General features: G+C 42.0%; 1 protein-coding gene and 1 long non-coding RNA gene across 6 annotated transcripts in view; one reads left to right on the forward strand and one right to left on the reverse strand.

The window, feature by feature from the left end:
• Positions 1-9,564, reverse strand: part of PAPLN (papilin, proteoglycan like sulfated glycoprotein) — a 48,980-nt gene extending 39,416 nt beyond the window's left edge. For all 5 annotated transcript variants that reach the window (XM_057366376.1, XM_057366386.1, XM_057366366.1 and 2 more), the window contains exon 1: positions 9,253-9,564. In XM_057366376.1, coding sequence (XP_057222359.1) covers positions 9,253-9,261 — 9 coding nt within the window. In that variant the 5' untranslated portion in view covers positions 9,262-9,564. The remainder of the gene's footprint in view (positions 1-9,252) is intronic.
• A 2,286-nt stretch (positions 9,565-11,850) lies between these two features.
• LOC130573793 (uncharacterized) lies at positions 11,851-22,730 on the forward strand. Its single transcript, XR_008965360.1, has 3 exons — positions 11,851-12,240; positions 17,304-17,452; positions 19,503-22,730. It is a non-coding gene; the product is annotated as an uncharacterized LOC130573793 (long non-coding RNA).

Genomic DNA, 22,730 nt, shown 5'->3' on the forward strand with positions numbered 1-22,730 from the left:
TTCCTCAGATGTAGAATTCAGCATTGATTCCTTTCACCTTAGTTTCAACCACAACAGATGGCACTGAAGAATCTGTCCGAAACCTTGAGAAAAGGGTCAAGTTCTATTCCTGTATTTGATGGCTYTTTAACTCCTTGTAGGACCTGGGGTATAGCAGCATATCTTTATTCTACTTGTTTGCTATTCTTCTCACTGCAGGCTGGGTATGCGGGGGAAGGAATGAAAAGGACAGTGTTTTGCAGTGCTTTCACTTKTAACAACAGCAGCTGCTGCTCCCTGAGCCTCCTGTCCTTCTCCAATTTTCTTCAACCCTCCCCAGCTCCCTTTTCCCACTGTGTGCAAGAACAGCATCCCCACCCCTCCTCCACCCAGAAACAGCAGCAGGGCCTGAGGGGAAATGGTGACTTTATGCTCAAGCTATGGAACAGCTGCTGGAAAGCTGACATGGAGGAATTCCTGCCATAGTACTAAACTGTGAAGTTATCTCAGGCAGAGGGTTTATGAGTTCACAACAAGTAAAGAATAGCCAGAATCTTTAACCAGAAATAGACGTGAAACCTCTGCCCATACACCAGAGCAGATCCAAATTGTCTAGCCTGTCACATCTGGCATTAACTGCTCAGGTGAGGTGAATAAAAGGCTTGAAGTGGGGACTGGTTCCTGCCATCTGTAAGCTTGGTCAAAAAGAAYCAGCTTCAGAGTTCAACCCTAGACTGTTTTCTGTAAGAGATGCTGACCCAAGCTTCTCCAAAAACTGGGGAAGTTCAAACTGGAATCTAACTTTAGGAGATCAAAAACCTTCTATTCCAAAACAGTAAGGTGAGAGGACCACAGAGGAGATAGCTGGAATTTCCTAACTCTGTACAAAACACAAGAACTCCACCACAACAGGAAACTGGGATAAGCACCCTTATTTCAGGGCTTAACACTGAATCCACTTAGGAAAGAAGCTTTTGCCTTAACGAATAGAAGTTCTAGAAAAGACAAATGGGCAGACTTGGAGACTCTCCTATAGTGGAGCCAACGATGAGCTGCTGTAAAAATATTTTAGTTAGAAACTCTTACCCAGGGCCCGGCAGGCTTAGCAAGATCACTCAAATCTTCATTAAGACCAGAAGTATGTTTTAGAATCGAGGACAGTTTAAATGACTCCTATATTTACTTTATATGTGTAAATCCTGCCTTTTGATRCACAGATAAGATTGCTTACTTAAACCTGGCCACTTTTCCAAACAACCTCTTAAGATCCATGTTCCTGGGGAAACATGACCTACAGTGCCTGTATATATATATGAAAAAATAACTTAGAATAAGTTGTTTAATTTCAGGGTYTCAAAAGCCATGAAGTTACATTTTAAGGAAAAAGATACTGGACCAGGATGAAGAGATGTGTTGAATTTTTAATCCGTTTAGATGATGACATTTTCTTTTCAACAGGGAGGAAATCCAAACTTAAAAGTAGTGTTATGAATAACTCAGCCTTGTGTAAGCAAGAACTTAAGCTGTTTAGGCACTACAGAATCAGATCACAGTCAGAATAAAACAAGTTTCATGWGTTCTTTTGCTCACACGTGTATCAGATTTTCTCTATTATTTTTGAAAATAATTGGAGAGCCAGTGTTATGTGGTTCTTCTCTTATGCCTAGCACATAAGATAGACCAGCATTCTTTGGCCTGTAAATAATGTTTGGCCCAAGATATTTATCACATACATGGGTCAGGGATTGTTCTAGGAGTGGTTCATAGGCAGAAGGTGAAAAGACCACTTCAGGGTTTCCACTTGTCTAATCTAGATGAGATTTATCTGAACATGCAGGTAAGCCACCCACAGCATTACTGACTTTGTCAGGTCCTTACAGCTCATTTCATCTCCCAGATGGGGATTTGCATTACCCAGTATGGATCTATCATTCYCTTTGAGGTAACCCTGACACAGAAGCTGCCTTTGCACGCACAACTCGTGAGGTACAGGTTGGCACCCCAGCAATAAACATTTACCCTGTTGCAATATCAACAGAAATTGCTTATTGTAAAGTTTAGCACATCCAGCACTAAAGCAGAAGYTGTCACAGGGATCCCACTATTCACATGTTCTCAGAATTTCCTTCCTTTTCCTCCACTCCCCTTCAACACATCAGATCTCACTCTGATGTTTTATTTTTAGAAGCTTGGTTGAAGGAGGTGGGAAATCAGAAAGGATGATGATATGTTGCCCAGTTATTCACTGACATAAATCTTTTGAGTCATTGATTCAGAGCAAAGCCTTTAAGCTTTTAGATTCACTACATTTCTAAAGACATTATGATTTTGCTTTGCTCTAAAACCCATCCAGCGTATCTTTATTCAAGCTTGCTTTTGTTTGCCTTGACAAATGAGAAGAACCTTTTTAAGTTTTTGCTGGAAGAATTGAAAAGGGAAAAACATACAGAAAGAGGGTGAGAAGAAGGTGGRGAGAGAAAGGGGACAGGATAAAGGGTAAAAAAAAACATGGAGCAAGGATAAGGAAAAACCTCCCTTGCCTAGGATGTAACCTGAGTGGGGAGAGCACAACGATCACATCAAACAGCGCAGAGGAACCAGGAAACGAATCACCATTTTAGGCAGATGATAACACATTCAAGATACTTCTTAACATGCCGGTTTTCTTCCCCAGCCACAGTAAGTCATCCTGTTTTTGACAATTTTTCAAAAGAAAAGAAAATTCTGGGCCTTATGTCCTTTGGCTTAGGGCAGACAAACCAAATAATGTCTATGTGCCCGTTAAAGCAGGAGGGTGCTGAATTTCCTTTGTCTTGACCATGCAAAGAACCACATTCATAAAGAGCTGTTTGTATACAAAGCAAGAGGTAAATGTTTATAAATTAGTTTAAACACAAGACTCGCTGAAAAGTGCTTAATGGGAAAGGAAAGAAAATGAAAACATGAGTTGTCTGAGCAGAAGATTTACGGTGGTATCTTTACCTTTGGTATCCAGATTTAGTAATTAATTCTTAACATATGTTAGGAGCTGAAGAATTCTCATCAAGAAAGTAATCCACTGAGATACAGTTTCAGTCATGTTATGCATATTATGAAAGACAAACTTTCAGCTAGAATAAATTTCACCTTGTTAAATGAAAAAAAGGTTAGAAAAACTTACTAACAAGCACAGCAGAAGAGCACCAAGTGGCTGGAGAACAGGGTAGTGGTAGCAGAAAAGCATCTTCTTGCCTACTCTACCAATAAGTTTTCAACTCAGCCTTCAGCCTGATTCCTAAAGGCACATGACTCTGCACTGGGCCATCACTTCATGTGGCTGACACAGACTGACAATATTTTTTACAGAGGGCTTCTAYGGCAAAGCAAAGCTCAGCAACACCTCGGGAAGCCACAGCAGCCTCTGAATACTGAAATCACACAAAACAGCAGCTGAAAAATCATCAGGCTCAAGGGCAAGATCAGCACACAGAGATTCTAGTAAGGCCTCACACCATACCCTATCWGTGGGTGGGGAAGATGCAGATCTGCTTCATTCTTGCTCTCCAAAATCCACAATGATGTATCCCAGGCTTAGATCAGTGAAGCAGCGTCTTCCAAGCAAATGTAATAACTGTGCCAGCCCTTTGCAGGAGCTAATGCAGTATTTCATGAGGGCAATTTTCTGTCTACCTATTAATATCAGCTCAGATTCAATTTTATGCAACTAGCCTCCCACTATTAGGTTTGCAGCAAGAGATTTATTATAAGGAGYAAAGATAGGATTCTGCCTTCTATTTTGGTAGTCTCACTGTTCTTAGCTGTTAATTAAATCTGGGAGCATGTAGGGATAACGACAAGCACACAGACTGATTTAGACATTGCAGAAAGAAGCCACACAYTGCCTATGGAAAATACATGACAAGGATGTAATATCCCAAACACTAGCAAAATTGAAGAGGAATGGCTAACAATCTTTTACATTTACTACTGTCCTGTCACAGCTTAAGCTTCATTTCTATGAGTTATTTAGCCTGACCTGAAATATCATCTGAGACTGAGCGTTGCTATTTGTCATAAATAATAGAATGGATTGTGTTGGAAGGGACCTTGAAAATMATCTACTTCAACCCCCCCTGCTGTGGGACACCTTCCAMTAGACCAGGTTGTTCAAAGCCCCTCTGAGYTGGCCTTGAACACTTCCAGGGAAGTGGCATCCACAATTTTTCTGGGCAACCTGTTCAGWACCTCATCACTTTCTGAGTAAAGAATTTCCTCCTAATTTGTAATCTATAGCTCCCCTCTTTTAGTTTAGAACCATCACCCCTTGTGCTATCACTACCTGCTGACGTAAAAAGTGACTCATCATCTTTTTTCCAAGTCCCCTTTAAACACCAGAAGGCAGCAATAAGGTCTCTCCGGAACCTTCTCTTCTCTATGCTGAACAACCCCAGCTCTCTCAGMCTTTCTTCATAGAGAGGTGCTCCAGCCCTCTGAGCATCTTGTGGCCTCYTCTGGACAYGCTCCAGCAGGTCCATGTCTTTTTTTTTTTGCTGGAGGACACTAAACCTGGACACAGTATTCCAGGTGGGTTCTCAGAAGGKCAGAAGAGAAGAATCCCCTCCCTTGCCCTGCTCACCACACTGCTTYGGATGCACCCAGGATATGGCTTTTTTTCTGGGCTGTGAGCACATATTTATAGCTCATGTCCAGCTTTTCATCCATGAGAACCCCCAAGTCCTTCACATGGGACCATGTCAAAAACCTTACAGAATTCTAGGTAGATGACGTCAGTCTTCCCTTGTCAACCACTGGAGTCACTCCATCCCAGTAGGGCACCAGCTTGGGCAGGCAGGATTTGCCCTTCGTGAAACTGTGCTGTCCTGTCTTGGATCACCTCATTGTCTTGCATGCCTTTTAACACTGCTTTCAGGAGGATCTGCTCCATKATCTTCCCAGGCATAGAGGGAGGGCTCACAAGCCTTTAGTTCTCTGGCTCTTCCTTTCTCCTCTTTTAAAAATAGGAACAACATTTCCCTTTTTCCAGTCACTAGGGAGTTTGACTGACTGCCATGACTTTTCAAATATCATGGAGAGTGGCTTGGCAACCATATCAGTCAGWTTCCTCAGGACTTTGGGCTGCATCTCATCAGGCCCCACAGACTTGTGCCTATTCAGTTCCCACAGATGGTCTCAAACCTGCTCTTAACTTACAGTGGGAGGGACTTCACTCTCCAGCCCCCACCTAAGCTCTCACCCAGCTGAGACTTATCCCTTCCAATTCAAATTTTTGAGAATTCTTTAGGAAAATAAAGGATTTTAATTCTAGAAGTTTGCTTCAAACTTAACATTTAACTTAATTCTATTCTAAATGTATTAACATGGCAATTTCTGCACTGTGCAGTGGGTTAAAAAACAAAAATTAAAATGAGCATTAGCTCAAGGGGAGGTTTTAAAACAATGTAAATTTTTCTGTGCCTCTCTTTGCAAGATTTACATCTGTTCACYGAGAGGATGTTAGCACTATATTCAACAGTGTGCTTGTAGTATATATGCACAGGGAACACCTGTAAAACCTTTAAATAAATTTGCTTAGGGACTAATAATAGACAGAAAAACATTAGAGTATTTACCTTGAGCCTCATGTGGGTTTTGATTGCTGCTGCCTCTACATTGTTTCTGGAACCTAAGATCATTTTTTTAAATTTAAAGTTAACTCAGTTTTTTACATATGTATGTATACAAACATGTCAAACACACCACACTTGTACGGGTACATCTCTTCCCTAAGGAATCACCCTTACTGACTGTGATGCAGACACACCTTCAGTGGTATGAAGCAGGAATTCCCCCAGAGAAGTCTGTGGGCTTATATTACTATGCAAAGAAAAGATGAGTAACCTGAGGTGAACCAAAAATGGAAAAAAAAATCACAACCTAAAACCAGAACTTTAAATTAACAAACTTAGGAGGGAGAATATGTGCTAGTAGAGCTGGCGTCTCTAAGAATACTGGCCCTAGCATCTTTCATCTGTCACTAAAAATTAACTTCATAAAAAGTGATCTTAGGAGGGATCACACTGCAGTGCCTGGAGAGCTCTCAAAGGAAGCACATGCTCAACGGTGTGATCACAGCAAAATGACAATGGTGTGATCTAAAAATAAATTGGCTCTGTGCTCTGAAGCTGGTTTCTCCCACAGATGCCCAAACCAGAGCCTCCAATTACTGCTTTAAGGGCTAGGCAGAGAAATAAACAATCTGTGGATGGCACTTGTTTTCTGTGCATCACGTCTGCATGTCAGGAAGGTGAGCTTGTTACTGTGTGAGAAAGCATAAACAAGTGATTTGATCATAGGCTGCGTATACGAGTAGACACCCACTCAAGTACTTTAATATAAAAATCCCTTCTCAAACACCTAGCAACCATTATTATTCATTGTCCAAGACAAGACTGGACCACAACAAATCACAGTTCGGATCCAGGAGTGCTAAAAAATGAGACAGTGAAGCTGTATCCAGCAGAGCATCATTTTGAGAGAAATAAGTTCTTTTGACAAGTCCATCATACYGTGGGCATAACTGCAAATGACTGTCCTGAATCTGAGCAATCATCCATCACTGTCTGGGCTCAGTAGCTATGCCAGGTACACTGAGGGGCTTACATCACTTTTGTATCATCCTTCCCACAGGCCTAAGAGCAAAGCAACCTGCTTCCTCTGGTGTTCACTGAGCATCAATATGCCACTGGGAAAACATTCCCCCTTTCATTCAGCTAATGATGAGCCTGTAACACTAATTATGAGGACAACTGTAATTGCATCCTGTGTATTCTAGATGCTGCTCTCATATAAAACACCAGCACTCATACTCTTACAAAAAAAAAGCTATGTGTTTGCTGTGTATTATAAGTCACTAGGTATATAAATGAACAACTAAAATGGATAACATTTTATTAACATTTAAGATCCCCACTGAACAAAGAGAAAGCCTTCTGGTATACTAAGCTCTACTTGTCCTGAGGCACAGAACAGTATTTTGCCTTATTTACATATTATTCAGAAGAAAGGGTCCACAATCAAGATCAGAGTGGGGGTTTTTTTTCTCCCAGGTTTCCTATTTTAACAAAACAAAAAGAATAAAATTTGCACCTTTGATTCAAACTCAAGTACTATCAAGAAAACCAGTTGCAACAACATAACTGCTTTCCTGTTTCCTAAACCCTTTTAGCAAGTCCGGACACAGCCATTCACCTAGACTCCAACTGAATCTTGGTGCCTAATTTGAGAGGCAATTAAACCCTGAAGCAATTAGATTAGGTGAGACCTTACCTGTATTCTCTTTTACCAAAACTGGTAAGCAGCTGGATCTGAAACAGCCCATCCCAAAGCCAAAATTAAGTGATCTGCATCAGAAGTTACTACACTTGCTGAACAGCAATATTTGAGATCAACAATTTGCTGAGTTCTMTACAGCACAGTGGTGGCTACCTTCCCTTAAAATTGAGACAATTTTGTTTTATACCTAATATTCTTTTTAACATAAACATGTATAGAGACCAGCAAACAAAGCTCTACATCCTTGAAAATCACCTCAATTCACTCATCACACACCTTTTATCAGATGCTACATTCAGAGTGGACTGTTTAGTAGTGAACAGATCTGGAATATCTGGTAAATGCTACAAAAAACCTATCCCAACCCCAGCATTTCTGTGATGACATCGAGCACTTACTCTCACGGAGCAAAATATTTCAAAACCAAACACCTTTGAGGTATCAGGACACTTCACAGTGTATGAAAACCTGAAAATAGGCCTGAGAAAGAAGCCTCAATTATCTCACACTGGACAGAAAAAAGGTACAAAACTTCCAGAGACAGCAAATTTGCTCTGCTTTAATTTCTTTTTCATTTTACCAACAATTTACTTCACCRTCATGAGCAAAGATTAGTTTAAGTTATAGGGGACATATAGAGACCACACCAAAAACCCGTAACTTCCTCCACCTTTGTTCCTGGTCACAAACACCTCCCTTTGCTCATCTGTAAGAGCAGAGCATTTGTCCTGGAAGTTTCCAGCGTGAGGCTGTCCAATACACACATGGCAGCGTAGCACATGGGCCCATTGTCACTCTGCACTTTGGAAAGAATGGCTTTTCATGGCTGCTCTGCTACAGACACTAGAGATGCTCTGGCATTAAAGTGTGGGGTACATCTCTAAGAAGCCAGGATAAAAACATCTAAGCTGCAAGCCAGTTTACAAATAAGCTGCTGAAAGGCCCCGTAAACACAAGGCACAAAGGGTAAACCGGTAGTGTTTTGTGTAACACTTTTTAAAGAAACAAAGGTGTTTACAAACTCTCTTTAAGGTCTCTACAGACAGACCTAAAAAAACATACCATCTCACTAAGCTCCTTATTTATTCCTAGGGTCTCTATGCGAAATTAGCATGGGTAGTTAGTTATTCCTAAGGTCTCTATGCGAAATTAACATGGGTTTCATCAAAGCTTTGAAACTCAGTTTCAAACCGACCGCTCTTCTACTTCCACAAGAAACACCCCAGTGCTCGAGGCAAATCCCCTGCCTTTCCACACTGCTCCCAAACCATTACCTCCTCCATGCCAGGACAGGTCCCTGGAGCTGCTGCCTCGGCCTGCCTCACACGTCAGACTCCCTCAGGGMTGGGAAACCCAGGCCTGGAAAGCTSCCGTTTCCCGGACAGCGCCGCTCGGCCCTGGCAGCTCCCTCCCGCAGCGCCACACCCGGCCCTCAGCACCTGCTCTGCGGGGGCACAGCGACGGGCGGCGGGAGCCCTCGCACCCACACGGGTTTTTATTCCCTCCTGCAAAAACCCCGTTTCTCCGGTAAGCAGCCCTGCCACGTTTGCCTCGCACTGTGCGCCACCAGAGCATGTGCGTGTGCCCGCGGCGGGCTCGTCCCGCACGGTGTCCAGCCGGCGCCTTGCCGGGCACTCCCTGCTCCCCCCAGCCGCCACACCGCGAACAGCAGCGGSAGCGCACGGAGCCCCGCTCCGGTTAACCACCTGCGCGTCAAAGGTGTGCGCCTTCACCCAATGCACGGAGCATCTTCTTCCCTCCCTTCTAGGAAAGAAAATTTCGCAGTCGAAAGGACTCTGGTYTCTCCTCTGCCCTATACTCTTTTAACTGAAGGGGGAAAAAAAGAAGGTGGGAAATGAAAAACAGTTTAAAGAGCACCAASAGCGCTGAAAAGACTAAGAGAGAATAGATATCCAGGTAGAAGGATGAGGAGACAGCCCAGAGCACAAAGTCATCTCCTACCTCCTGCATGTGCCCGTGACAGGTGAGCACAAAAGCTGGAGACGCTCTGCAGTCAAGCTCCAGAACCCACTTTCCAATCGTTCTTGTTGGAACAGTGGCACTTCAGCGCTCTTCTCTCCTGCTTCTGTTTGGTTACTAATCCTTACTGCACAGGAAAAGGAGAGTTGTATTTCATTTAACCCCTTCAGACTCTCAGTTTCTTCACAAGGGTTTTCACTTTTACTTTGGAAAGCCAGAGTTGTGAGCACGCACACAGGCACGCCTGCCTTGGAATTGTTCCTAGCTTCTGTATTCTGTGTGTGAGCACACACATGAGCTCTAAACTGTGTCTAAAGTTGTTGCGGGGTGGAGCCCTTTTGTAACTAGTTTTATTTTAGCTGTAGGCATCATATCAAAAGAGAGACAGCTATCCACAGATCCCTTTGGTATTCATTTTCAGTAAGTTCTTAACTCTGAAAAAGAAGTATTTAACTTTATGCTAACTTAAAAACTACAGCCTGAGTGACAGTTCACAAATATGCTTTTGACAAAAGAAAGTTTGAACTTAAACACAATTCACAGCTATATTTCTGTCTAGGCAAAGGAGACCCCTAAAATCTGAAAACAGCAGCACTTTGGATACAGATCCAAATTTAACCAAAGACAACGGCAGCACAGGTTTCTCTGTTTTTTTCCTCTAACAAATGCCATGCAATTCAGAAACTCCCTGAAAACTTCCGTGAAGGAACAATTTAACAACACAAAAACTGTTAAGGGAAAAGGAATCTAGTTGGATGCATTACAAGGAAAAACTTGTGTTTTTAATCATGTGGATACTAGAGAAAACATTGCATAACAAGTTATGTGTTGCTGTTGTTTTATTTTGCAAACAGATAAATCTGCCCCCCATTGATTTTTGTCCTCTGCTTAGTATAAAACAAATAAATAATGAAATACAGAGACCACAGATCTAAAAAAATAGATTCTGGTCCAGCAATTATAACAGCTACCAGCATTTCAACCCTATTTATGATTCTCCAAGATTATGAGAATAGCTTTAGAGTTAAGTTTGGGTTGGTCTTCTATGTTTTGCCTTCCAGTKTTAGAGTACTCTTTCATCAGTAGTTCATTTGTAACCATAAGAGAGAGAACCTTGCTTTCCAAAAGAAAGATGAAGCGTCTACCTTCAAATARCTCCACATGTTGGATCAAGATGTGCAGTACCATCTCCAAAATTGATATCATTACTGTCTCCTTGGCCATGCTGCTGCTTTGAACGATCARGAGACCATATCCTTGCTATTTGTTGACAAGCCTAGATGTGCACAGCTCCAAATGGAGGTGAYAAGAAGCAATTTTATTCCAGGGGTACAGCTCTCTTCATCCCTGCTGTTCAATCCCTGTCTGGCAGCTAGCCATGAAAGGTACACAGTAYTCAAATCCTATAGTTACACATCCCACAGGGGACTGAGTTCAAATAAAAGTCACAYCTTTTCTATGAGCAAAAGCAATCCTGTACTTTGCTGTCAAAGYTGACTCTGCCACAATAAACAAGGATAAAACCTAACAGGAAACCCAACACAAAATGGCAATACCTCCATCAAGCAGCAGGGGAACCACAAGATATTGAAAGACACAATACACCGCAGAAGAACATCTAACGGTGGTGCAGATGCATGGCGACCTCTGTTACCCTTGTCAGAAGAGATAAAAACTGGACATTGTTAATGCCTAATTATCAATACAGAAATTATTGTCCTGCCCTTTTAGATTCAAATTTTCTTTTAACAAAAAACAAGTTTGGGGTTTGGGCTAAGCTGTGGACCCCCCCTTTTCCATCAGGAAGAAGTTACATGAGCCCATTTTATTTTTTTTCTACCTGTACTGTCAATTAGGCATTAGCTAATGTCATCCTGCCAGGTGTCACCTTATATTCTAAGCTTCATGGTATTTGATCAAACTAAAGCCTGAATCCCTGACCTTCTATGAATAAACCAAACTTTCAGATCAGTTTAAAGCTTTCAGCCTACTGGCAAGACAAGGCTTGAAATCCAATCCCAAAGGTTCAAAAATTAGAAGGCAAAACCCCCCCACAACTTCAGATGAATTTAAAAATACCCAATCTTTAAAATGTCTCTCATGGCAGTGGGACCCTCAATGAATGCTTTTTTGAAATACCAAGCTTAATAATGTTCTTGTAGTTTTTGTGTTCTTGTTGATAAACTACAAGGGAGTACAGAGAGACAGGGAAAATGTGACTGCTCATGTTGGAATCTAGCCAGGATACATCCAAAAAACATCTGTGCCTACTGCATTAAAGCAGATACTGTGTAAACACATCTGGATAATTTTAACCCCATAGAGACTTAATAGATGAGCTCCTGAGATGCTGACATAAAAAAAAAGAAATGACCAGACTTTTATCAGAAGTAAGTAACATGAAACATCAATTAAATATTTTATAAAAAAAAAAATATTAAAAATCAGCTCATACTTCCTGGTTCCAGCAGAGATGTGACAAAATCGGGAACTGTTTGTTAGTGTAGGATTTGAGCTTGAGGCCAGTGCTTACCAGCAAAACGGCAATGCAAATACAAAGTAAACCTTTGCCCTGTGGTTTCACAGAAAGTTTTGCCTCATGTACCTTTCCTCTCAGAGAAAGGACACAATCCTTATGATGACATTGTTTTCATCACTTACCATTTAGTGAAAGAAAGATAACCCACTGATCCAAGACCATTCTCATCTCTTGATAAAACACTGATGGATCACTATGGAATGAATACAGGAGCACAGGCATTTGCCTCTTGCCACTAGCTCTATCCAGTGGCTAGCCTGGCAGCTGGGTGTCACAGATGAGGTCAAGAAGAAACAGTTGAAGGGAATGCATAGTGAATGGATGCTGCTGAACATGATACCCCTTCTACCCTGATCAGTGAACTGCTTTTGGCAAGAAGCAACCKCTACAAGAGCTGTGGCACAGGAACTTCAACAGTTACACGGCCAGAGGTCAGTAGTAAGACTTGCTTTGTCTTCTGTTATACCTTTCATGGGAATCAACTATCACGATCTCTTACTGCCAGAGGCTGTTTCTAAAGACTCTCTAAAGATCTGCATGCTTTACTGGACACAGCTCCAGCCTAACTAGTTATGGCTACCTAACATTTACAGCATTGTAGAGGATTKACCTTAACTGGTTGCCAGATGCTCACCAAGGTGTTCGATCACTCCTCATTTTCAACCCCTGAGCACCAACCAAAAAGTTCAGGCAAGACTCACAAAGCCTCCAGAAGAGAAGCTTGTCTCAGTAGCTTGATCATTCATGCAAGGAAGAGAAGAGTCAGTGTTCAGTTTGGTTTCAAAATCTGAACCTCCCAGGAGACTACTGTGATCAGGAAACCATGGCATAATCACATTACAAACTGGTGTTCTTGATTGCTCACTTCATCATTTTGCCACAGAGCAAGGATCTGGGGTGTTGTGATGATGGATGGGTCACATGCTTAAAAATGGGATGTGTGCCTTACTTTGCTTATTATTCCAAAGGAATAATATCCAGTTGCTTAGATAAGAGCAGTGGCCTAGTCAAGGGAAATGGGCAGCCATTCACATATGTTAGCCAGCTACTTGCATTTTGCTCAGGGGATATGCTCAAATATTTATGAGCACAGGACAGTAGTGAACAGCAAAATTATATCCCAGGTAAGTCTGCTGATGCCTGAATGAGAAGGTAAAGAAATAAGGGTCTCTGGGATGTCAAATCAAGTCCACTGCTACTGGGGACATTATGGCATGTCTCTCATTCCGTTAGCTGCACAAGGGTCTGAAAATAGGAGGATTCAGCTTACTCTGAAAACAACAACTATTTTGACATACTGATTTTCTTACTTTTTTTTTAAGAAATGACAGTAAAATTTGATTCAACCTGAACTGAGCTTTTTTGAAACTTGAATAGTGCACCAATAACTCTATTCTTCCCAGATTCTYACTTACTTTTGCAGGATAGGCATGCCATTTAGCCCTCTAAATAACAGCCTCTCAGTATAAAGAATGAATCCCTCCAACCCTTCAGGAAAACAGCTCAATTTCATGTTCAGGAGACATTACAAAGTCCTTAGAGGAAGGGTCAAAGTGCATTACACACTGATGGGCTCTGCTGTACCACTGAACTGCATCAAAGCCTGTTATCCTCTTGCAGTATCTCTTGCACTGGTTTATATTTGCTCCAGAGGCCTGGCCACACATTAACTCTTTCAGGTGTTRAGGACTGTTGCAGAGGGGTTCACTCGTACAACTTTTGTACAGATACAGCTACAAGCAGAGCTGATTTTATTGTGGTTTGCCAGCAGGCAGCCACTTAAGTCAGCAATGCAAGAGAGCAAAGAGATATCAGCTTCATTCCTACYCAGTCTCCCTTCTTGGACATTTTCACATAATGCAGCTCAGAACAGTGGAAACCAATGCAGTCATCAATATTTTGTAATAATCTGCYCCAGGAACAGATCAACTCACAGGCACTTGGTCTGGCAGGATTCTCTTCTCTTAGTCCCTTCTTGACRACTGAGCCAATTCCTGTGCTGTGCTCTCCAAGAGAGCCTTCAAATAAATTTACTCTTTGTATTGAAAGAATTAGATACCTCTCTTCATCCATTTCCAAGATGAATGAAATGGCAAGCCTGTCACTTCATATTTTTCAATTCTCACCCAAATCAGGCGAGACTTTTATTCAGGCCAGCTTTCTAAAAAAGCTGATAGTGCTACACCAAGTTTCAGCTCATCATCCTTAGGCTGTTTTAAGAAGAAAAGCAGCATGCACTGATAATGTCGGTGTTCAAAAAGCAAAAAACAACTTCAGAGTGCTGTGACTAATTCCATGCAAACTTTGTTGTGAAAGGCACTCCAATATAATGCACCTCAGGATACAAGTAAAGACACTATTCCATTTCTAAGATTATACTTGGATACACAAAGATTTGCCTATTAAAAAAAAAAACAGAGGAACTACATGTAATGGAACGAATGTTGGTTTTAAACCAGCTCAGCTACTCATGAGTTTAAGATATGTAAGCAAAACCAGGACACAACTAAGTCTACTTGAAGTGGTATTAATTTTTTCTAGCATTGGACAGCACATCTAATTTTCTGATGTCCCACCCCAAATCCAGGTTATTTACAGGAAATCACTCTTACAGCTTTCCTTAAAATTAGACACTTTGAATACTGCTAATTATTAATAAACTGATCATAAGGACACTGCAATCCCATTTTCTTTTTCCGTATCATGGATTTAAATATTGTGCAGGGCAAAGTTGGCAGCCACACAGAGAATCTCATTTAAAGAGATTAACCTGTGAACACAGAGATCTGGAGGGTTCATCCATTCCTTGATGCATAGGATTTAAATAGGAACAATTACATTCAGCAAGCATACACACATACACTCAAAAAGTAACATCTATATGAATTAAATGAGGCAATATCTTTTCCAGAACAGACACTCCCCAGCTGTTTGTTCTCCTTTTATTATTTGTTTTACATTGTAATGATATATAAAACGTAGAAGAAATCACAGGTGGTAGGCAGATTTGAGCTAGAGAACTGATTTCAAGAGAAAAAACTGTAGTTCTTATACAAACAAATATCGTAATTAAGGTTGATTTCTCGTGCTCCCCAAGCTGTCACTGGTGAGCAAAGAGCAAAGGGTCAAGGATGGCCATTTGTATTCAGATTACATTTGAAAACATAAAGGACGGTCTCCAATCTCCCGAATGCTTTCAGGATAATCCAATCTGCTCTGCCCAAAATTGAAAAAAAATAAAAGTCTAGATCACACAAATTTAACAAAACATGTTATCACATGAAACAAAACCAGAAAAACCTGTTCCCCATGGAAGCCACTCAAACATCAGCCCTTTACTCAGAAGGTCTTGCCCAGAGCTCAGTCAAATTAATGGGAAGATTTAAATTTCCAAAGGCTTTGGACCAGGCATASACTGATGTAACAGAGAGAAGGGCAAAGAAAGAACAATAACCAGCTAATTCTAGGTCTGATCTCAGTATTTTATAATGATTGACAAAACTACAGTTATTTTCACTATGGATGGACTGAGTCCTAAGAGAAGGTCTTGCTGAATTATTCTGCCTYGCCCAAATCTTCATGGGGAAACCAAAGCAGCCAAGTTTCCCTTCTCTCCTTCCCTTCCCCCTGCCACAGTGCACSTGGGCTCCTGGTGCCACACACCCCCTGAGGCCCTCAGCTTCTCTGCTTCTCCCCAACATTTATCCTTGCTGGGACCAGGGAGCTTGCCAGGCAAAGATAACAATACAGCAAAGCTTTGGAGAGAAGAAGGAAGTTGGCTAAATCACAGCCAACATGAAGAAAGATCCTCCTGGAACTCTTCCAGCTATTCTCCATTTATACATTCAGGCTTTTTCTCTCAGCACTCTTTCCACACTCCCCCGAGATCTCACACTATTCACTGTGGAGTCTAAAGTCACCTGCTCTTAGCTGGGCTTGGCACTGACTACCCCAAATGCTGCTTAGGAGATACAGAAGAAGAAAGAAAAGTTGAAAGCAAAACCTCTGACAAGCAATTCTAACCCCCACGCCCACATACACTTATCCCTCGTAATTCCCGGTCCATTTATACACATTACTTCCGCTAAAGAAAAGTAAATCCGGTGCCAAAACATAGCTCTTTGGTTAAAAAAAGTGTTATATTCAGCAGAGGTTTTAACTCTAGCATACTAAACACAGAGTCATTAAGATTTTACGCTATTGAAATGGAAATTGAGACAGAAACCTTTCCAGTTCTTATGCTTCACTTTGGAATTGGAAGAAGACAACATCGGCTATAATAGCATTAAAAGATCTTCTGGACTAACATGCCCTTGATAGAAAATACTTGGAAGCATGAGGCACGACATAAGCTCTTGCTGATGTCTTCCAGCATCAGGGAGCAAGGAAACTGACACCCTACTAAGGACTGCATTGCAGCCTTGCTGCCCAGCAGTGAAAAGTTAGCAACAAAACAGAGCAACAGGGGCTGTCAAGACGATGATCCTTCTYTCCATCTCAGCAGGCTCTCCCGGCACAGCTCTCTCCAGTGGCTCAAGGCAGTGACAGCTCTTTTCCCAGGCTCTGTCCTTGTGCAACCCCTTCGGGGCATGAGAAGGTGCCCAGATCCTGGCAGCTGTTTCCATATGCCTATGGCTCAGATTTCTGACAAGGGATTCTGGAATGAGATTTCACTCCCAGCATAATGAGGTCTTTAGTCATTAACAAAGCAGCCTTCTGGGGCAGAATTCCAGCTGCACCTGAGATCTTGCCTCCACAAAGAGATGATTTTTTTCCAGCACACAGGTTTAGTCAGAGGAGAAAGGGAAAGGGTTGCTTTTACCAATCCAGGGATTTTCAGTTGCAGCAGTTGAAGGTTTCTGTTTACTCTTAGATCAGGGTAAAAAATCTCTTGCTTCTCTTTCCTGCCACTTCACAGCTGCCGGTTGAGCTTCTGTGCTTGCCGCTCCTTTGCCTCAAAGGCAAACTTGGTGTCCTGCAGCTGGGCAATGGCCTCCTTGGCCTCCTTCAGGTCCTGACAGATGAGCTCATACTTCTCTGTTAGTTCCCTGTTCTCTCGGCGCAGTTCCTGTACCACCTGGTTCACCTCCTCCGTCTGCTTGGTGCAGTGGATCTTCAGCTGCTCTACCTCAGAGAGCATGATCTCCATGTTCTTGACCAGTGACTCCAGTTTCTCTTTAGACATGGTGTCAGGATCAGTTCTGTTCAGTATGCCCAACCCAAACCCAAAAGGGACAAAGAAAGCCACCCTGTGCAACATGCACCAGGACGTCTGGCAATCACAGTCTTGTGGTCTCTTTTTATACTCCCTCCTGCTCATCCTCCTCCCTTCCCTTTCCTTCCCTAAAGTGTCTCTAATCTTCTTTGCTTGCTTAATCTACTTATTTTTATTGCGTTGTAGAAATCGACTGAAGGGCTGACAGCCCTGCAGTAACATATGTGCTGTGCAGCAAAAGCCAGAGCAGTAATGAGACTCTTTGCAACCCATCCACAGAAAAACAGCTTTCATCTGAAGAATTCTCTTGGGACTCCCTTGCAGTACCCATTAAAGTACAAAGAAACCTCTTCAAGCCAGACGCCTACTCCAGTCTTGTGCACCCAGTCCCAAGAGCACAGCCTGACTTTTATCTTACATATATTGAGGTAAGCGAGCTTACAGCAATACAAGTCAAGTACAGCAAGAGAATTAATCTCAGTTTCTCTTCCTCTTTCTGAATCTTATGTTTGGGCAAGATGGAAGGAACAAAATATAAAATCCCGGGGTTTTTTTAACAGATGATCTATCAATAAAAAATGCTGCAACAGCCTCATCTTCTGTTGAAAGCATTCAAAATGGTTACCACAATCAGTGGCAACCACAGTTACCGGGCCATGTACCTCTTGAAGGTGACTTGGGTTCTGTTAGGGACATGCAGGCTAGAAATTTTAAACCCTGGCACCCCTTCCCTCACTTCAGCTCCATCAGGAACGTTGACCCCAGAATTCACACAAAAACTTATTCCTGTATACACTTGCTACCCACAAGAGTGTCAAATGGCTGCTGAGCACTACTGAACTTGTGAGAATTGGSACGGAGACATGCCAGTCTCAACACACTGATTACTCAGGTCACGTCAGACAGCAGGGTGATCCCAGCAGCCACAAGGGATTAAGTGAGTCTGGCCGACTTTCTGAAGTTTGACCCAGACTTCCTTATGTATCCAGTTAATTAATGCACTTGCCTACACAATAAGAGTCATTAATTAGCCAAGTATCTGATGAAACAATATCACCCTTGAGAAATTAGCTTGCCTGAGAAGGTGATATTGCATGTGGCTCCCCAGGAAAGAACCCATTCTATTTAGGGCTGGTTGTCTGGCCAGGGGGCACAGACCATGGCAGAGACAAGAATGCAGGCTTGCCCTTAGGGAACTTGCACACTAGGGACAGAGACACGTGTCTCTCTCCCTCCTCCCCACACCAGGAACATTTCCTTCAGGCTGAGACTGCACCTTTTCAAAAACCTTCAGACTGTTCCACACACCCACAGAAAGGCAGAGTCTCATTTGCCATATAGAACATAGACATGGATCTGCCCTCACTGTGCTCACCTAACATTAGGCCAGTATTGCATAATGGCCTTTACTTTTGCATGCTGTTTTGCAGTTCCAGTTCTCCTTAAAAGGATCCTGTAGTGCCCTCACATACATTCAATACCAGATTGAGAGAGAATACACGTGCTCATGTGCAGAGCTCCCCCAAATATATTTTTTCTTCTATTTTGTCCACAAAAAGTTGCTTTTTTCAGCTATGGAGAGTTTCAGATTCTTCATCCCACAACTCATTGCCCCTTCCTCCCTGCTAGGCTCAGAGAAATGAAGCTCTTTCTTCCAGGAAATTTTACATCTCCTTCAGCATTGGATGAAAACACTGCTGGATTCTGGCCAAGCCCTGACAGCGTTCAAAGGCCTGGGACTTGTCACAGCTGGAGGTTAAAGAGTTGCTCACAAAGCCAGCCATCCTACTGCCTCTCACACAAGTGCACCAGCAGACCCCTCTTATCCTGGCAGATGGAGCGCTTTGCACCACACTTTGAAATGAGCAGAGTGACATCCTTCAGATGAAAAGAGAGTGGGAGAATCTAAACATAATTAGAATATGTCCTAAAGTCCTTGAAGAAACATTTGCACTGGCTGTCAGCCCAGATCCCACGTGATGCACATGGCACTGGAATAGGCTGGAACATGCTGCAGCATTACAAAACAGCAGGTCTTCATTAGTGAGGAATCTTCCCTGTCTCCACAACTGTACATGCTGCACCCAAACAGTTTAAGTCAAGCAGAATTACAATGGTGCACAAAGGGGGTGTCACAGAGGCCATCTACTTGGATATTCATAATTGATACATCAGCTCTCACTGCCTTACTCTCAAAATTATGAAAGTTGCCTTGGATACAGAGTCTTGGCAATAGAAAGGGAGTAAAAGACACTACTGAAATATAACAATGTAAAATGAAAACAAGGAGTAGCATGAGAGGAGTTTCTACAAAGAGATATGGGAATTGTTACTATGCTTGGTTTGATTTAAAGTACTTGAGGAATTAAGAAGTAAGAATTAAAAGTGTGTTCCTGAAAATTGCAGCGGGAGAATGATGCAAAAATCACTAGACCTACAGCAACAAGAGTAACTTGAACTGTATTTTCTTACCTTTAGCCACTGCTGGACYCCACTGTTGCAGACAAACTGGACGAAGAGGCAAACACCAAGAGGGAATTCTGCTGGAGAAAAATGCAGAACAGCATACCTGAGAAAAACAGTTCAAACCACAAAAATTCACTGCACATGGACACACAGCAAACAGCAKTCTTAGGAGTGTTGGGGAAATAGCATGTTAAGACAGAAATTAGTGACAGAACATAGCTGGGGAAAATAATAAAGCACTRCTACGCTGTATTACATAGAGGCAGTGCATTGTAAGGGAATGAATTAACTCCAGCTTCTCCCTCCACCCTGCTGGAGGGAAAATGAAACGTTTTGTTCTGGACATTTGTCATAAAGGGGCCAAAAAAGAGTTTGAAACTTAAACAAGTGTTCAGAGAAGATACCAAAAAAAGTGATACCAAAAAATGCGAACTTTATGAACCAGGTTTAGAAAGGATTGAAAACTACATGGCAAGATATTTCTAATACTGTTTTGCGATCATGCCCAGGTCCTCTGCATGTTCTAGGGAAGACAGCTCAGCTGGAAGACTATTTCTGTAATTACTAAGGGCCTGACTGTGYAACTGTAGTTTTGAAAACACCAGTGATTTCTGTGGTCTCAGCCAAAAGGTGCCTCTCTGGCTATTTCACAGCCATTTTAAATCAGGAAAAGTTGGTGTTRCACTTCTCTCTACACTACATGCTACACTGAGAGACAACATTGCTAAATCTATCAGCTCTTTTGTGCATGTTCTTTCCCTATTCCACCTTTCCCATGGGTTTGAGATATATGAAAGAAGGAAACACAGAGTTAGTTAAGAACTAAACAGGGRAGTAACCACTGGGAACACCCACTCCTGCTCTTGTGGCTGGCAGGAAAATTGTAGAAAATGGCACTGGAAGAAGTGAAATTCCTCGTGCTTTTCYATAATAGGTAGGAGCTACCACATCTGACTGCAACACCACACTCAGCTATGCTCGTTTTAGCACTAGAAGCAAATGACAGTATGAGGCTGCCAAGCTCAGGATGGCTCATGTGAGACAAACTTGTGCTTCTTCACAGGTCTCTGAGCCAAAGAGAATCAACCACTCCTCTCACCCAGAAGCACACAYAAGCCAAAAATCTGGTTTTCCCATCATGTTCTTATCTCTGAGAGTCTGAGGACACACAAAAATCATACCCTTTGAGTATCTGTCTGAAAACAGACCATGGACATTCCAGTTTCTAGTGTATTTAACAGGGGTCCTGGGAATATTTGAGGACAAATTCATTAAGCTACCCCACTCTCTCTTTGAAGTTTTCTCAGCAACACAAGAGGGACAATTCACTATCTTAGAATTTTAAATGGGAAGAATGGCTTTTAAATAACTGCTTAAGCTGAAAAAGCAAGCCACTTGGTACAAACTCTGAAGAATAAAGCTACATATACTTTATCTTCTCAGGCACATACCTAGATTGCTGTATCCACTTCTAGCTTGCCAGTCACAGACACAGATGTCCAATGCAACATTCACAAAAATGTAGTGGGAGACAGCCCTGTAGTCTCTTAGTACGTATCTAAAGGTTATCATCCCCAGCCAGCAATGGTCATTATTTTAACAACTGATTTTTTAAAGACATACAGAATGTCACCAACTAGTGAAAGTGTTAGAGCCCTCCAATTGTTTTTTTCTTGCAGCCTTTTCACTTACCCCTGGTTTATCCCCAATGGTGTGTCTAGCAGCCAGTGCAGTATTTGCAAGCTCTGTGATTCACCATCTAGGAAGTCTACTTGAGTAAATGCCTTTTATACAAACTCATTACAAAATTAAGTATAAAGTGCTCTCATGTCTCTATTCATAGTAAAACCACTTGAAAAAACCAAACCAACCAAGCCAAAACAACATAAAAACCAACTAAAGACCAGGCAGCATATGGAGGCAGTGACCATTCCTCTCATGAGTGGGAGACATTTGTCCCCAACGATTCAATTTGTTTCTAATAAAAGACAAACACCATTGTTCCATGTGTCAAAATACTCAGCACTGTGTAAGACATTGATGTAATGATGATCTCATCCTGCAGAGTTTAGAGACTGTTGATAAAATCTCCTCTATTAAAACATGAGATTCATTTTTTGCCACTCTTGTAAGCATTAATCATATCTCATGCAAATTGGCAGAACTTAAGTTTAGCTGCACATAAAACTACATTATTTACAGGTTTTGATCTAAAATACTGCGCCAAAAGGATACCTACCAAAATTATGGTCAAAATCCTTGACACAAAGGAGAATAATATGCGTAGGTGTCTACAGAAGTCAGAGGCACCTTTTTCCATTCTGTCTCCATCTACTCATCAGCCAAATCAAAACAATTATTTCAGTATAATACAGCTCAGTAAAGAAAAATTGATACCTTTAACAGAATTATTACCAATCTTGGTTGATTTCTCCTTAAGAAATCAGCTGGGTAACAAAAATACCAAGCAGTGACAGGTGGTTTATATAAACTTAAAAAACCTCTCCAACCTTCTACTAGGATTTTTCATCTAAGATGAAAAAGAAACATTTCCCACATGTCATAAAACAATTTAATATTTGAGGCAAAAAAATTACCAAGWGATGAATCCTTCAGATTAAATCAAAGAGTGAAAAATATTAATGACTTATTTTCAAATGTTAAGAATGTTTCAAAACAAAAGTTCTTCCTAAAATAAGAAATTGTTTTGTTCAGAGTGTCAAACTGGAAAGTTTGCAAAGCCTCTCTGAACAGTAACACAAGGAGTTCTGCTGGGAAGATATCCTCTGTGGCATCTAACCAGCCTTCTGRGGAGGGGACTGTAAAGGACACCTCCTGGGGACCACAGGGGATTGTCCAAGGGGCTTTCACCCCCACACCCACACCAGTCTCCTTGGCCCATGGGAGGGGCTGCTCCCTCCCTCTCCATAGTGCATGAAGTCAGCACTGCAAGAAGGAAGGGGAGAGAGGAGTGAAACATCTTCCCTGTCCCTCAGAGGAGACCGGGGCCCACCAGCATCTCCAYAGCCTGCAAGGGCAGATCAAATGCACAGGATTCAAATGATGGTCTCTATAACTCAGTGAGCAATGCACCCTGAGGAGTAATTAGATCTGATGACAACGTAACAGTCAATGGTTTGCCTAATACATCTTTCCATGTCATGTTGAATTAAGGGCTGCTGGAAAGGAGGGGAATGAGCAGAAAACAATTATCCACAATCAAAACTTTATAAAGGGGCA

This window comes from Malurus melanocephalus, unplaced genomic scaffold (assembly GCF_030028575.1).
Source record: "Malurus melanocephalus ecotype Western Australia unplaced genomic scaffold, MMel_1.1 scaffold_2, whole genome shotgun sequence".
Lineage (NCBI taxonomy): Eukaryota > Metazoa > Chordata > Aves > Passeriformes > Maluridae > Malurus > Malurus melanocephalus.